This window comes from Bubalus bubalis, chromosome 7 (assembly GCF_019923935.1).
Source record: "Bubalus bubalis isolate 160015118507 breed Murrah chromosome 7, NDDB_SH_1, whole genome shotgun sequence".
NCBI lineage: Eukaryota > Metazoa > Chordata > Mammalia > Artiodactyla > Bovidae > Bubalus > Bubalus bubalis.
This window is the reverse complement of record NC_059163.1, coordinates 49436927-49453462: the sequence shown is the minus strand read 5'-3', so window position 1 is coordinate 49453462 and position 16536 is coordinate 49436927. Positions and strand designations below refer to the sequence as shown.

The window sequence follows — 16536 nt, the reverse complement described above, 5'->3', positions numbered from 1 at the left end:
AATGAATGCAAACTGAGGAACTAAAGTTTTAACTTCATTGAAGTCTAGTTTGAATTCAACTAGTCACATATGATCAGTGGCGACTGTATTGGACTGAGCAGCCACCCTCACCCCTGGAACCACTGTGCCCCTTCTCTGCTTTATTTCTTCCATAATATCTACCCCTTCTAATTTTTACTGATTTACTCTTTTATTTTGTTGATTAGTCTTCCTCCTTTCCCCTCCCCCAACATACCCTAAAAGGTAAGCTCCAGACGGCAGAGATTTCTGTTTCATTCCACTTTTGGCCCCTAGTAATAAATGCTCAATAAATCATGACTGGCTGAATGCCACCACCTTTCTTCCAGACGCCCAGTTCCTTGGACTCATTTCTGACAAACCTCATATTTAGTGTAAAATTAGAAATGATCCCTGTGTGTGCCTTTTGTGTTCAGATGCTTTAGTCGTGTTCAACTCTTTGTGACCCTATGGACCATAGCTCACTAGGCTCCTCTGTCCATGGGGTTCTCCAGGCAAGAATATTGAAGTGGGTTGCCATGACCTCCTCCAGGGGATCTTCCTGACGCTGGGATTGAACTGGCGTCTCCTGCATCTCCTGCATTGCTGGCAGATTCTTTACCCCTGAGCCAGCAGGGAAGCCCAGAAATGATCCCCAAATATCTTTAATTCAACTTTTCTTAAAATTGAAACCAGAAGCTAGGATTAACCATCAGGAGCACAAGTGAGAGGGTGCAAGCGTTCTGAACAGTGTGTGTGTGTGTGTGGGGGGTGGGTGGCGGGGGTGGGGCGCTAAAGAAAGACGACGAGAAAATCTCTTTACAGCACCTACCAACATTTAGGTTACATTGAGACTTATTCAACATCTTGTCATCTACAGTTTGAGTTTCAGTCAATTGCTAAGAGTTTTACTGTAATACTGCAATGTTATTTTATTAGTTCCAAAGACTTTGGCCTTGAATCCTTAAGATGAAGAGTACTCATTGTAGCAAATTATATTTATTAAAATATTGGTTGTAGAGAACTATGTTTTTTCCTTGAAAGCTTCAAATTATGTGTGCTATGGAAGGTTGACTTTTCTGACTGTGACCACATTAATTGATTTCTGATAAACTCAAGCAAAAGAAAAAACAGTGTATATTCCTCTAGAATTAGGAACATGGTTAAAGTTATTCCTTTGGGAAGAGTTATTTTCAAGTGAAATAGATAAATAACTTGAACAGATTAATTCTAAAACACAATGCAGAATTTTGATTGTTTTCCAAACTAGCCATCATTTGGATTAACAATTAGATGCTATTTAGTTTTTCTTCTTAATTTCTCTAATATAATTTCCTTCTTTATCCATTCCTATCCCCTCTGCCTTTATCCGGCCATCACCACCGTCTCATACACAGTCTGTTTCCTTGATTCCTACGTTGTCAGAAACAGTAAGGTCTTTTAAAATATAATTTTCTGCCCTGAAGCCTTTGTTTTTTATCTTTTGCCTTGTTTTTAATCTTACAACATCTACCAATCTTCTGGGCCTTTGGCAAAACTGTTTCTTGCTTATTTTATTTTTTTAAGTTATATATATCTTAACTTCAGGAAGAAATATTTTCCAACCCACTCCCCTCCCAGAGAAGCAAATCCTAAAAACAACAGCAAACAGCACCACCTCATTTTCTTTTCGTTACTAAAGAGATGCTGAATTATTGCATTACTTGGTCTTTAAAACCTGGACTCCATTGGAGGCTCAGGGATGGGTTGTGGTAAACACATGAATTGCAGAGTTAGTTTTCCTCCTTTGTGGTTATTGAGAATGTTAGTGGAACAGCCAAAGAGAATTCCTCCTTGTTCAAGCAATAACTGAGCCAAGTATTAAGAGTTTAAGAATTAATTGAACAAATGGTTACTTAGCTCCTGGTATGTATAAAGGTTTGGGTGAGATACTCTATATTCACACTTTTTCTGCAGTGTACATTTATTCCTTAGACAAATTTTTTTTTTTACAATATGTCTGTCTATGCTAGGTTCTGGGAATAGAAATGTCAGCTGCATCTTAGTAATGAAATTCTAGCTGGAGAAGAGGACAAGGGAGAGAGGACAGGATGTGTGCAAGAAGCTGGGAAGCATGAAAAAGCTAGCATATCTCGGGGGACTGGGAATATTTCCAGGCAGGGAGTGGACATGAGATAAGGCCAAGGAGATGGGGTGGTGGGGGCCAGGGGACGGGTGCCTTGGGTGGTGTGTTATGGAGTTCGGACTTTATCCTGAGGGCAGTGGGGAGAAACTAAAAGTATTATATAGGGAGGTAATGCTTCTCTTGCATTACTCTCCCTTGTGCTATAGAATTCTGTACTAACAAGTGTAAACAACATATTAAATATCAGCACATAAAAACGAGCTCTTAAAGAAGTGTCCTCTGTTTGTTTTAGAATAATCTCTGTGATTGAAATAGAGCTTGCTTTTATGCCAAAACATGCCTGATTCTAAGTACAAAAGTGAAAGGTTGCTACTGCGAGCTGTGTGTTACGCCAGGATTCATGACCTCTGGAAGAGAGGATTTTGATCCAGGGTCAGAGACGAGACTTGATTACTTGGAGCCTTTTGTGTAGCAAAGTTTTAATGAAGTATAGCAGAGATAGGGAAAGCTTCTAACATAGACATCAGAAGGGAACAGAAAGAGTGCCAAGGCATTTTATGTCTGTTAGCTAGCTTCTAATCAGATAAAGAAACACCTCCAGGCTGAGGGAGTTTCACCAGGCCCCTCTCCCACAATAAGCATTTTTGAGATAGGATGGCCAAGGTGTGTCATTCCCAGCCATAAAACAATTAATATGAGTACTGGTTTGCTGAGCCATTATCAGCCCAAGGTTTGAGAAAAGATAAAAAAGGTTGGTCTTAGGCAGAACCCATTTCCTCAACACAGAAGGAAAAAAAAAGTCTGCCACTTGCAGTTTACTTCCTCCTGCCGCCTGGGGACCTCTACCCTCCCTACCTGTTACCCTCTCAAAAGGTGGTTGTCATTGCTATGGTGTCTTCAAACAGATTCCCTGACACCCCCTTCACTCCTCCCCTTCTACATTCTTGAGGGTTCAACTAGTTATTAAATTTATAGAGAACACTTTTCTTCCCTTCAGGACCTTTATCTCCTTCAGTTCAGTCGCTCAGTTGTGTCTGACTCTTTGCAACCCCATGGACCGCAGCACGTCAGGCTTCCCTGTCCATCACCAACTCCCGGAGCTTGCTCAAACTCGTTGAGTCGGTGATGCCATCCAACCATCTCATCTTCTGTTGTCCCCTTCTCCGCCCGCCTTTAGTCTTTCCCAGCATCAGGGTCTTTTCAAATGAGTCATATCTTCGCATCAGGTGGCCAAAGTATTGGAGTTTCAGCTTCAACATCAGTCCTTCCAATGAATATTCAGGACTGATTTCCTTTAGGACGGACTGGTTTGATCTTGCAGTCCAGGGGACTCTCAAGAGTTTTCTCCAATACCACAGTTCAAAAGCATTAATTCTTCGATGCTCAGCTTTATAGTCCAACTCTCACATCTGTGCATGACTACTGGAAAAACGATAGCTCTGACTAGACAGACCTTTGTTGGCAAAGTGATGTCTCTGCTTTTTAGTATGCTGTCTAGGTTGATCATAGCTTTTCTTCCAAGGAGCAAGTGTCTTTTACTTTCACGGCTGCAGCCACCATCTGCAGTGATTTACTGGCCAGTAATGAATAAATGCCAAACCTTAGTGTCTTGACAGAACATAGATTTCTTTCCCATTCATGCAAAGTCTGATGGTAGCTCTTGTCTGTCACTGGCTCAGTTTCAGGTGCCCTCCATCAGATGGAGCAGCTACCTCATTATCGGACCCTGAAGGTTCTGCAAGGGGAATAGAGGGAATGGAGAACTTGCCCTGCTCCTACATCATACACAGCCCTTGCACTCATTGTCCCTTGGGCAGACTTAGTAGTGTGGCTGCTGTCTAACTATAAGGGAGCCTGAGAAATGTGGAAAAGCACGTGGAATATTTAATGGGTACCACTCCTTCTGCCACAGTTACTAATGATAAATTCATGGCTACAAAATAATTGACAAATAGTTAAGGAAGACTATTTTCTTTTTAACAGAGAGTCTATCAACTTTTAAATTTGATTCTCCTTATTTTTCATCTTGGACAAACTGGTTAATGTAAACATCACCATTGTTTAATGTTAAAGGAGAAGAAGTAACAAAATAAGTCCAGTAGGAATATTAATTATGGATCAAGACACTAAAATCCAGTGTGTGCATGCTCAGTTGCTTCAGTCATGTCTGACTCTTTGCGACCCCATGGACTATAGCCTGCCAGACTCCTCTGTCCATAGTATTTTCCTGGCAAGAATACTGGAATGGGTTGCCATGCTTGCCTCCAAAATCCAGTGGGAAAGCCTAAATAGAAGCTGTTCCTAAATTGTTGAGGTATAATCCTCCTCTTTCTTATATCTAAAATTCAGAAAAAAATAGATATGCAACACAAGCAACAAAGGTTAACTGCATAGCACGGGAAACTATAGTCAATATTTTGTAATAACCTATAATGGAAAATAATCTGAAAAATAATATAAACAATGTATATGTATAACTGAATTACCTTGCTGTGCACCTGAAACACTGTAAGTCAACTATACTTCAATAAAATATATATATTAAGAAAAAAATAAAATTCAGGATCTCAGCTTAAAAACTTTGTTGTGGAGGCAGTGAGTGTGTGGCAGGGTCAGCCTCAATGAGGTAGAACAGAGGGTTGATTTCGGAATAGAGCTGCTTGAAAGTCTGCCCACAGATGGGCACCTTTCTAGAAGCAGTTATAGTCTGTTATAACCAGCATTTTTACTTTTACCTTGCAGAGGACTTCATTTAAAAGAATTTTTTAAGGTATAGTTGATGTATAGTGTTACATAAGTTTCAGGTGTACAACATAGTGATTCACAATTTTTGAAGGCTATGCTCTATTTATAATTGTTGAATATTGGCTATATTCCCCATGCTGTACATAATATCCTTGTAGCTTATTTATTTATTTTTGATTTTTTTTAATTGGAGGATAATTGCTTTACAATATTGTGTTGGTTTCTGCCATACATCATACATCTGCCATACATCATGGCAAAGTCATGTCAACATGAGTCATACAACATGAGTCAGTCACAGGTATACATATGTCCCCTCTCCCATCTCTGTCCCCATCTGGCACTGTTGGTGGGAATGTAAATTGATACAGCCACCATGGAGAACAATATGGAGATTCCTTTAAAAACTAGGAATAGAACTGCCATATGACCCAACAATCCCACCACTGGGCATATACCCTGAGAAAACCATAATTGAAACAGATGCATGTACCCCAGTGCTTGTTGCAGTACAATGTCTATTTTATTCATAGTAGTTTACTCATAGTAGTACCTCTTAATCCCTTAAAATGAGTGTTTAAACAGTTATTGAAAGCCCTTAAACCACTCTTTGTGCATTATTGCCTTTAAGCTTTATAAGAACCTATGAAATAGCAGGCTTTATTTTCTGTATTTTACACATCTGTATTTTATTCATCTGTATTAGATAAGAAACTGTGCAAAAGGATTTATCACAGTATCCTTTAAAATATGAAAGTTACAATCATTTAATAATGATTTGCCTGATATTTTTATTTTTTAATACTCTTCTTTAAAAAAAAGTCATTTTAGATAGAACAAGAATGCCATTTCCAAACATGCCAATTAGCGAATATGTACAGGAGCAAGGAAAAGAGATAATCATTAGGAAGGATGTGGAGTCTAATCCGTGGATTTGCCCTCCAGATCCCAAGAGGGCAGCTTGCTTGCCCAAGGCCACTCCACTTTAGAACTGGGTTTTGAACCTAGCTCTTTTGCTTGTCAAGTCCATTCTGTTATCTCCTACAGAAGGAGGGAAGGACATTCCACTGACTTGCAGTGTCTGTTTCCTGCCATCCTTCCCCCATCCACCCTCTAAAAATACATACCCCAGTCAGCAGTGGCAGTGGGGAGATTGGAATGGGGAAGGAAGATAGAAATTAGGGCTTTGCTTTCCATATGTGAATTTCCAGGGTCAGCTGCAAAGACCTGAGAAATGCCACCCCTCAGACTAGACTCCACATCCTTCCTAATGATCATCTTTTTTCCTTGCTCCTGTACATATTCACTAATTGGCGTGTTTGGAAATGGCATTCTTGTTCTATGTAAAATGACTTTTTTTTTTAAAGAAGAGTATTAAAAAATAAAAATATCAGGCTGCTGCTGCTGCTAAGTCACTTCAGTCGTGTCTGACTCTGTGTGACCCCATAGACAGCAGCCCACCAGGCTCCTCCATCCCTGGGATTCTCCAGGCAAGAACACTGGAGTGAGTTGCAATTTCCTTCTCCAGTGCATGAAAGTGAAAAGTGAAAGTGAAGTCACTCAATCATGTCTGACTCTTCACGACCCCATGGACTGCAGCCTACCAGGCTCCTCCGTCCATGGGATTTTCCAGGCGAGAGTACTGGAGTGGGGCGCCATCGCCTTCTCCAAAAATATCAGGCAAATCATTATTAAATGATTGTAACTTTCATATTTTAAAGGATACTATGATAAATCCTTTTGCACAGTTTCTTATCTAATACAGATGAAGCATATTTTGTGTATATGAAAGTAAAGTTTCTCTAAGTGGAAATAACTATATTTTGTACTAAAAATTGATAGATTTAAATAGCTTTTCAAATTGAAATTTGCAAGTTGATTAAAAATATTTAGTGATATGTTTTATTATTAATATTTGTGGAGAATGAGATGGTTGGATGGCATCACCGATTCAACGGACATGAGTTTGGGTAGACTCCGGGAGTTGGTGATGGACAGGGAGGCCTGGCGTGCTGTGGTTCATGGGGCCGAAAAGAGTCGGACACGACTGAGCGAGTGAACTGAACTGAACTGGGGTGAAAATTTTCTCTCTTTCCAATATTGTGTAGGTGATTCAAGTTAAGAATAGAATAGTATGATGATAGAGCCATTTCAACACAGGCTGCAATGACTGGGGTCTCGTGAGGAATTTTTGTTAATAAGGTCAAGGCTGTTCAGAAGTATCAGAATTGAAAGGGATCAAAGGACTGTTGATCTTGTGCCCATGGCACACGTACACTAGTGAAATAGGTTTGTGTGGGAGTGGAGAGAGCTGCTGGAGGAAGTGAGGCAGCAGAAGTCATGCAGAGGCACCTTATGAAGAACCTTGGAAATAAGGCAACATTTAAGCTCAGTTGGTCAGAAGGTTTGGTCTGGGCTAGAGAGTGATAACACTAAAGGGGTGGGAACAAAGCCTCTGTTCTGTTTCTCTCCTTCCCCACACTGCAAAACTTCTTGAAAGACTAATCTGTCTTCACTGTCTTTGCTTCTTTAACTCCCATTTGTTCCTCAACCTGGAATGATCTGGAACATCAAGTATCCTTTCCCCAAAACATTCTGCTGTAACTGCTCCACCTAATGGTCAGGTCAAGTCTAATCTCTCTCTCTTTTTTTTTCCATAGTCCTTATCTCCTTGATTTCTCTGCAGCAATTGACACATCTTATCCAATTTTATTGGACTTCTCCTGTGGCTCAGATAGTAAAGAATCTACCTGGATGCAGGAGACCTGGATTTGACCCCTGGGTCAGGAAGATTCCCTGGAGAAGGGAATGGCAACCCACTCCAGCAGTATTCTTGCCTGGAGAATTTCATGGACGAGGAGCCTGGTGGGTTATAGTCCATGGGGTCGCAAAGAGTCAAACATGACTGACACTTTCATCCAATTTTATGGCTTTAGCTACTTCCCAGATGTTGGTGACTCCAAGATTTATCTCAAGCCTGGGCGTTTCTCCAGAGCTCCCGACCTGAATGGCTGGCCACCTGCCCTCCAGACAGCTCCATGTGGATGGCCAGATCCTCTGAGTCAACATGAAGCAAACAGGATGAGTTGCCCTCCCTCCGGTCTTGTTGCTTCTCTACTCGTGGCCTCTGATTAGGCAACAGCATCACTATCTCCCCTGTGGCCCAAGTCAGAAACCCGGTCTCCTCTCTCTCCATCACACCTTGTAAATGGGTTCATCAAGCCCTGAGGATTCACCTTTTAAAAGTCTCAAATATCTCCCACCTTTCCCCTTTAGCTGCAGTTGCTCTTATTCAAACTCCAATCATATCTTACATATGTGGGGAAACTAACTTCTGGCCTATGGCTAAGGCAGATCTCACATGAACTTTGTAGCAGTAATGCCTACAGCTGCAGGAGAGTAAGGGAGGAGGCATACTGACAAAGCAGCTGCTTGCGGTGCAGAGAATTCTTTCCCTCACAATTCACAGTATTTTTGCAGCCATCATGCTTACAAAAGGAGGCTAGTAGCCTATCTCCATCACACAGGTTTTTTTTTTTCCCTTCAAAAGAACATTTTTCAAAAAAAAAGTGTTAGTAATGCTGGTGGTTATATTCTGGAATATGACACTCCTTTCTGTTACTTCTAGCTTTCCTATCTTCACAAAGCCACTAGAATAAATCTGAAGTTTCCTTGTTTAAGTTCCACACCAGCAACATGGCATATTCCTATTGATTTCCTACCTTTCTCCATGCCTCCCTCCAATCCAATTTTTATACAACTCTTCATGGGATTGTTTTGGGGCTCCTCATTGCCCAAATCAGAGATTTTCAACACAGCCAAAGCCCTATTCCCAGGGATAGTACTGTTAAAACTTACCCACAAAGTTAATGCATTTTACTTCACAACATAGCACACGTGCCCCCTTTGTTGTTGTTCAGTCGCTCATTCGTGTCTGACTCTTTGCATCCCCATAGACTGCAGCATGCCGGGCTTCCCTGTCCTTCACCATCTCCCAAACGTGCTTAACTCTTGTCTATTGAGTCAGTGATGCCACCCAGCCATCTCATTCTCTATCATCCTCTTCTCCTCCTGCCTTCAATCTTCCCCAGCATCAGGGTCTTTTCCAATGAGTTGGCTCTTCGAGTCAGGTGGCTAAAGTATTGGAGCTTCAGCTTCAGCATCAGTCCTTCCAATGAATATTCAGGGTTGATTTCCTTTAGGATGGACTGGTTTCATCTCCTTGTAGTCCGAGGACTCTCAAGTCTTCTCCAACAGCATACCCTCAACACCATATACCCCCTTATACTTATATAAATGAAGTAAAGTTTTCATAAATAATTCTTATTAGTAATTGTGATGTAACTGTTTTCTCTTTCATTAAATTTTTTTAGAAGGCGCTATTGTTGTTGTTCAGTCACTAAGTCATGTCCAACTCTTTGCATGGACTGCAGCACGCCAGACTCCCCTGTCCATAGAATTCTCCAGGCAAGAATACTGGAGTGGGTAGCCATTCCCTTCCCCAGTAGATCTTCCTGATCCAGGGATTGCACCTGGGTCTCCTGTATTGCAGGCAGTTTCTTGACCATCTGAGCCACCAGGAAAGCCCAGACTCCTTAAACCGTCTGGAAAGAGCATTCTCCCTCACATACCTCCTACCTCTTCCCAAACCACCTGACTTCCTCCTCAGGTAATGCTAGGATCAGTGGGACCTTGGCCAACACAGATGTGATTCCAGAGCTGGGAAGGAGTATTGTCACCTCCACCGCTCTCAGAATCTCTCAGCTAGATGCTTACAACTGCCTACCTCCTTCCCAGATGCACTCTCTAATCCAATTATCTGGTCTGCTCCTGCCAAAGTCATTTCTGTGAAATCAAAGCAAACCCTCCACTTGCCCCATTAAAACTTTCAGTGATTGGATAGAGCCCAGAGCTCTTCATGTGAGAAAGTCCTTTATTACTTAGTCTCTGGACCCTGTGTTCTCCTCTCCCGTACAATATGCCTGGCCACTTCTTGCCTTGATAATAATACTTGCTCTTCCTCCGCTCAAAGTGTCTTAACCTCCCACCCATCACCCCGTACCAGAGTATATTTTACTTCTTCTACAGCTCACTATCTTCTTAGAGCACTTAGTAAACTCTAAGGGAATTGTTTATCCCCTGTGTGCTTCCTACTCTCTATCCTGCTTCCCCAGCTGGTGAGCTCATTGACAGCTGGCAACTTTTTATTTTTTAATGTAGTTCTGTTCCCTGAGCTGCCAGCCCAAGGCTTAGGAATTAAAAGAATTCAAGGATTTATAAGTGAATGAGATTTGGAATGAGGAGACAGTACAATTTAGTTCATGGACTTCTCAGATGGCACTAGTAGTAAAGAATCTACCTGCTAATGCAGGAGATGAAAGAGACTAGAGTTTGATCCCTGGGTTGGGAAGATCCCCTGGAGGAGGGCTTGGCAACCCACTCCAGTGTTCTTGCCTTAAGAATCCCATGGACAGAGGAGCCTGGTGGGCTATAGTCCATAGGGTCACAAAGAGTCAGACACGACTGAAGCGACTGAGCACGCACACGAGCACGGAATTAGTTCATATCTTTGCTCTGTTTATCTTGTGGGGAGTAACTGTTTGGTAGAGTACTGTGACTGTGGCAAGTTGAGTGTCTTGTGCAACGCATTGTGTTAGAAACGGGCAACGTGTTGTGACACGTCTTGGGATCAGAAGCAGTCTGACATGGTATATTCTCTATGTTAGTGGTGTGTGCAAACTCATTCGATAAACATTGGACCCCTACAGTGTGCCAGGCACTGGTCAAGGCACAGAAACCTATAGTAAAAATACTACAATAATCCTAATTATTATATACCTTCTCTACTTTGCACCTATGCTAGCTGGTGAGATTATCCACCTTCTAAATTCCAGTGAATGGAAGAGCATTTTAAAAATGTCTTCTCTAAAGGAATAAGCTAATAAGCTGAGAACCAGATCTGAACTAGGGTCTACCCTATTACTCAGTCCATTGCTCCCTTCAGTTCTGTGCAGCATCTTACAGGTGCTACATCTTATAGGTGTTACATCTTGAAGGTGCAGAAAGTGCATTATTTTGATTTGATTCTCGTAACACTCTGCAAGCCATAATCTTCATTTTCCAGGTTGGGATATGGGCTCATAGAGGCTAAGCAATCTGTGCAGAATTACACAGAACAGTGGCAGGTAGCAGAGCTGAGATACTCAGGTCTGCTTGACTCCCAAGCCTATTCTCTGTCCACTTAGCACATGGCATGATCCAGTCAGAGGGCAAAAGGCTGTAACTGGGGAAATGAAGTTCACTGTGGTAAGTGCAGGAATGAAATAGCAAGGGCAAGGAGTTGTTGGTTCAACAAGGAAGGAATGGAGAAAGCTGATCAGACTGTGGGTCCCGTATGTCCTGATCATGCCCATATTATGATAGTCACTCAGTGACTCATTCATCAAATCTTTGGGGCCTTTGATTTGCCATGGATACTAGTGGTGATTGATGAGAAAGACAAAGTCTTTAAAATAGAAAACTCATAGTCAAAATCGAACCAAAACAGCTCATAGACTTTTTAGGAGAAGGGGATAGAAGAATGAGATATTTCAATTGTGTCCATTTCTTCTTATAAGTGTTACAATAGAGCTAGTCCCAGGTACCGTTAACCAGGCATGGAAAGTTAACCAGCATCTCCCTCTCAGTTACGAGTCCCTTCCATCCCGACTGCTTATCCGGCCTGCAGGGCGCCCACAGAATCTGTCCTGCCAACCTCTCTGACCACTTATCCTCTGCCACATGCACCTACCTCTGGTTCAAGGTCGCCAGATTCCTTCCTGCCATTGGGCCTTTGCCCTTGGTGTTTCCACAGCCTGGCCTGCTCTTTCTCTGGTGCTCTGAATCTGAGACTTAGCTCCAGTGACTCCTCCTCAGAGAGGCTTCCCTGACTGCCCTCCTTACTTTTTGTCACATAATCCAATCCTCCCCCTCCTCCTTCTGGCACTAATCATGATCCAAACATCAGTATAGTTTAGTAGTCAAGAGCATGGACTCTGGAAGCAGGTCTCAGTTCTGACATCATACTAGCTAAGTACCCCTGGGCATATTACTTAACCTCTCTGGGTCTCAGTTTTCTCATTTAAAAACGGCGATGATGACAATAGTCCTCCTAATCTCCTACAGTACCTATGGTGTGGATTTTCTGAGTTTACCTGCATAAAGCATGGACAGTGCCTGGCACTTAGCTGCTGCTGCTGCTAAGTCGCTTCAGTCGTGTCCGACTCTGTGCGGCCCCATAGACGGCAACCCATCAGGCTCCACTGTCCCTGGGATTCTCCAGGCAAGAACACTGGAGCAGGTTGCCATTTCCTTCTCCAATGCATGAAAGTGAAAAGTGAAAGTGAAGTCGCTCAGTTGTGTCCGGCTCTTAGCGACCCCATGGACTGCAGCCTACCAGGCTCCTCCGTCCATGGGATTTTCCAGACAAGAGTACTGGAGTGGGTGCCATTGCCTTCTCCGCTGGCACTTAGCAGGTATGTAATAAAGCCAAAGTGAGTGAATCGTCCCATTTTCATTCATCCATACAATACATATTGAGTTCGAATACATAGAGACAGCAGGATGAAGGGCTGGAAATGCCACAGTGACCCGGCCAGGCACAGCCTCTGTCCTCAGGAGCTTACTGCCTGTCTGAACCATTTCCCTGTTGACACAGGTCTGCATTTCACTTGTACACTTTTGCCTGGAGGTCATCTAAACCTTTCCTCTTCATTCTAGTTTCTATCCCCCACTTCCTATCTTGGGATTCGTCGTACCCAGAAGGCACCCCTGCCTTATGATGGCCTGAGGCGACACATAGATCTATGCATTTTTACACCCACATGGTTTGTTCCTTGCAGTTGCATTCTTTCCTTCGGGAGTCAGAATCAATTAGAGGTTTGACTAGCGAGGCTTTGGTGAAAGCTCAGCAAGAAGACAACAAAAGCAGCAGAAGAGTTGAAAGGTCTACATCCTAGCTTCTATTCTGGGGGCAGACTTTCCCCGAGTCCAACTTCTTCACCCCTAGAGTTTGCTTGTTGGAAGCTTTCCCTGACTTTCTCAGACAATGGCTCTTAAATAGACTTTGTGCTCATCCCTAGAGTAAGACTTTGTCCCTTTGCAGGGTAACTGTCTACTCTCCCATCTCCCCAGCTAGTCTGCATCACCATGAAGCCTAGGCCATCTTTTTGGCCTTCTTCTCCATTGTATCCTCCACCCAGCAATACCTTCTTATTGTTGAAAAATAGTGCCCTTTATGCACATGTTGAACTTAGGTAGAGGATAAGAACCAATAATGTGGGTAAATTAGGAGGCAATGATTTATCTTTTGTTACAAAATGTCTACTTATGAAAGAAGTGTTTGCAGGGTTCCATTGAGTAGGACTTCCCAGGTGTTGCTAGTGGTAAAGAATCTGCGATGAAAGAGTCTTGATTTGATGCCTGGGTCTGGAAGATCTGCTGAAGGAAGAAGTGGCAACCCATTCCAGTATTCTTGCTGAGAGGGTCCCATGGACAGAGGACTGGTGGGCCACAGTCCAAGGAGTTGCAAACAGTTGGACACGGCTGAGTGTCTGGGCACAGCACACTGAGTATGGAGTCAGGGTTATTGCTATAAAAAATTACCCCCACATTTCAGCGGCTTAATGCCCACAAACACACACAAAACTTTCTCAGTGATGTAACAGTTCAAGTGTTCAGTTAACAGCCTTCTAAATCTTGTGGCTTCACCATCCCTTATGCTTCTGGGGTCCTCTGTTAGGTCTTCTGCATTTGGTTGGTAGATGGAGAGAGAGAGAGAGAAGACAATCATTCAGGACAGTCACTCATCACTTCCCATCCCAGACCAGAACTGGGTTGCATGGCCACATCAGTTGCTAGGGAGACTGGGGAAGGCTGTCTAGCTGGGTGTCCAGGAGGAGAGGCAAGTGTGTTTTGTGAGCACACAGCAGTCTCTGCCCTGGGAGCATACCAGTGTCAGCTGGCCCTTGTGTAAAGTGATACATGTGTCCATAAAGTGACACGTGTATCCACTGTGCAGTGGGTCCCAGAAGGATGAAATTGCACTGATGTCTGCCATTCTGGCTTTGCAGGCGAACTCATGTGATCAAAATCTAAATCACTGCCTCGAACTCATTGAACAAGTTGCCAAAGTGCAGGGACAGCTCTTTGGGATCCTCACTATAGCAGCCCAAGAAGGTGAGAACGGCCCATGTGTCTCCCTCCGGTTCTCCCCTCTTTGCCTTCTTTTCCTTTTCCCTTCCCTTTGCTCTCTGCCTGGGTGGAGGTGGTTGGCTTTCTCTTGCTGACCTGGTCTGTGGATTCTTCCAGGAGGACATTATGATGGTGTGGAAACAATCAAATCACGCCTTTTGCCTTGGCTGGAGGCCTCCTTTACAGCTGCTTCCCTGGGAAAACCTGTGGACAGCAAGGTCCCTTCTCTACAGGTAGGGATACTAAAGGATCATCCTCTGTATTCAGCACCTTTTACCTAGTGAGGGGCTCAGTTCTAGTTAGAGAACTGAAACATGGGTTGGAAAGGTGAGTTTCTATTTATCGTAGTATGTGGCATAATGGATTGAGTTTTCTCTTAAGACAGATCAGCATTAAAATCTCAACCTTGCCTACTTCCTGGTGGAATGGCTTCAATCAACTCAAGGAGCCTCTGCTTCCTCAGCTATGAAAAGGGCCTGGTGATGGTCTGTATTTGGGACATTGATGCACCCACTCTAGGCATTAAATAGTAACTTTTAAATGACAAGTTACCTCAAAAATATACAAGCAACTCCTGCAGCTCAATTCCAGAAAAATAAACGACCCAATCAAAAAATGGGCCAAAGAACTAAACAGACATTTCTCCAAAGAAGACATACAGATGGCTAACAAACACATGAAAAGATGCTCAACATCACTCATTATCAGAGAAATGCAAATCAAAACCACAATGAGGTACCATTTCACGCCAATCAGAATGGCTGTGATCCAAAAGTCTACAAGCAATAAATGCTGGAGAGGGTGTGGAGAAAAGGGAACCCTCTTACACTGTTGGTGGGAATGCAAACTAGTACAGCCACTATGGACAGCAGTGTGGAGGTTCCTTAAAAAACTGGAAATAGAACTGCCATACGACCCAGCAATCCCACTGCTGGGCATACACACCGCAGAAACCATAATTGAAAGAGACACATGTACCCCAATGTTTATTGCAGCACTATTTACAATAGCCAGGACATGGAAGCAACCTAGATGTCCATCAGCAGATGAATGGATAAGAAAGCGGTGGTACATATACACAATGGAATATTACTCAGCCATTAAAAAGAATACATTTGAATCAGTTCTAATGAGGTGGATGAAACTGGAGCCTATTATACAGAGTGAAGTAAGCCAGAAAGAAAAACACCAATATGGTATACTAATGCATATATATGGAATTTAGAAAGATGGTAATGATAACCCTATATGCAAGACAGCAAAAGAGACACAGATGTATAGAACAGTCCTTTGGACTCTGTGGGAGAAGGCAAGGGTGGGATGATTTGAGAGAATAGCATTGAAACATGGTTATTATCATATGTGAAACAGACCGCCAGTCCAGGTTCGTTGCATGAGACAGGGTGCTCAGGGCTGGTGCACTGGGACAACCCAGAGGGATGGGATGGGGAGGGATGAGGAACACATGTACACCCATGGCTGATTCATGTCAATGTATGGCAAAACCACTACAATATTGTAAAGTAAGTAGCCTCCAATTAAAATAAATAAATTAAAAAAAAAAAAAAGACAAGTTAGTCACCCTGACAGGGTATCATGGGGGAGGGGAGGGGAGTCAAAAGAGAAAGGGATCATTAAAAGGGGGGCAGGTCAGTATTCTGAAAAAATAAAATTAAATGAATTGCCTAATTGGAAACTTCCCAGATAAGAAAACTCAATCCTGGTAGACTGATCAAGAGAGTGTCATCATTTGTGGTTGATATATTGGTGGTTTCCACACAGCAGTGGTAGTGTTTTAATAGTTGAGGACCAGACTGAAAAGAGAACACATACTTTGCTCAAAGCAGAGGCCCCCAACCTCCAGGATCTAATGCCTGATGATCTGAGGTGGAATTGATGTAATAATAATAGAAATAAAGTGCACGATAAATGTAATGCACTTGAATCATCCTGAAACCATCCCCCACCCCAGGGTCCATGGAAAAATTGTCTTCCATGAAACTGGTCGCTGGAGCCAAAAAGGTTGGGGACCGCTGGTAAGGCACGGGTATCACTATGTCTGGATAAGCAAAACATTGGTAACCTTGATTTTCAATGTTTTTTGGATTCATGTAAATTTCTTTCAAAAGATGAACCACTTAGATCAGGCTGTGTTCTAAGACCACCATAGCTGTGTTCTAAGCAAGAGGGCCTTATGAGGTAGTGGGTGAAGGATTCCTGCTTAGAGATCACTTGACAGAATCCTTGTCCACCTTCTTAGGTCCTAGATAGATTGTCCAACCTATTAGGTCTCAGTTTCCTCAGTTGCTAAATGGGAACAATGCTTTTGCTTACCTAATAGGGTCATTGTTAGAGTTAAACGTGATAAGCATGGGAAAAAACTTACATGTAGGAAGTGCTCTGTAGATGTCAGTTTTCATTAAAGAAAGTTTTTATAT

The 16536-nt window shown here is 42.7% G+C and overlaps 1 protein-coding gene across 2 annotated transcripts in view; it reads left to right on the top strand.

Annotated features, from left to right (window-relative positions):
• SPATA18 (spermatogenesis associated 18) overlaps nucleotides 1-16536 on the top strand; it is a 46630-nt gene that overhangs the window by 4495 nt on the left and 25599 nt on the right. For both annotated transcript variants that reach the window (XM_006057487.3, XM_025290049.2), the window contains exons 2-3: nucleotides 13978-14083; nucleotides 14216-14331. In XM_006057487.3, the coding sequence (XP_006057549.3) occupies nucleotides 13978-14083; nucleotides 14216-14331 (222 nt within the window). The remainder of the gene's footprint in view (nucleotides 1-13977; nucleotides 14084-14215; nucleotides 14332-16536) is intronic.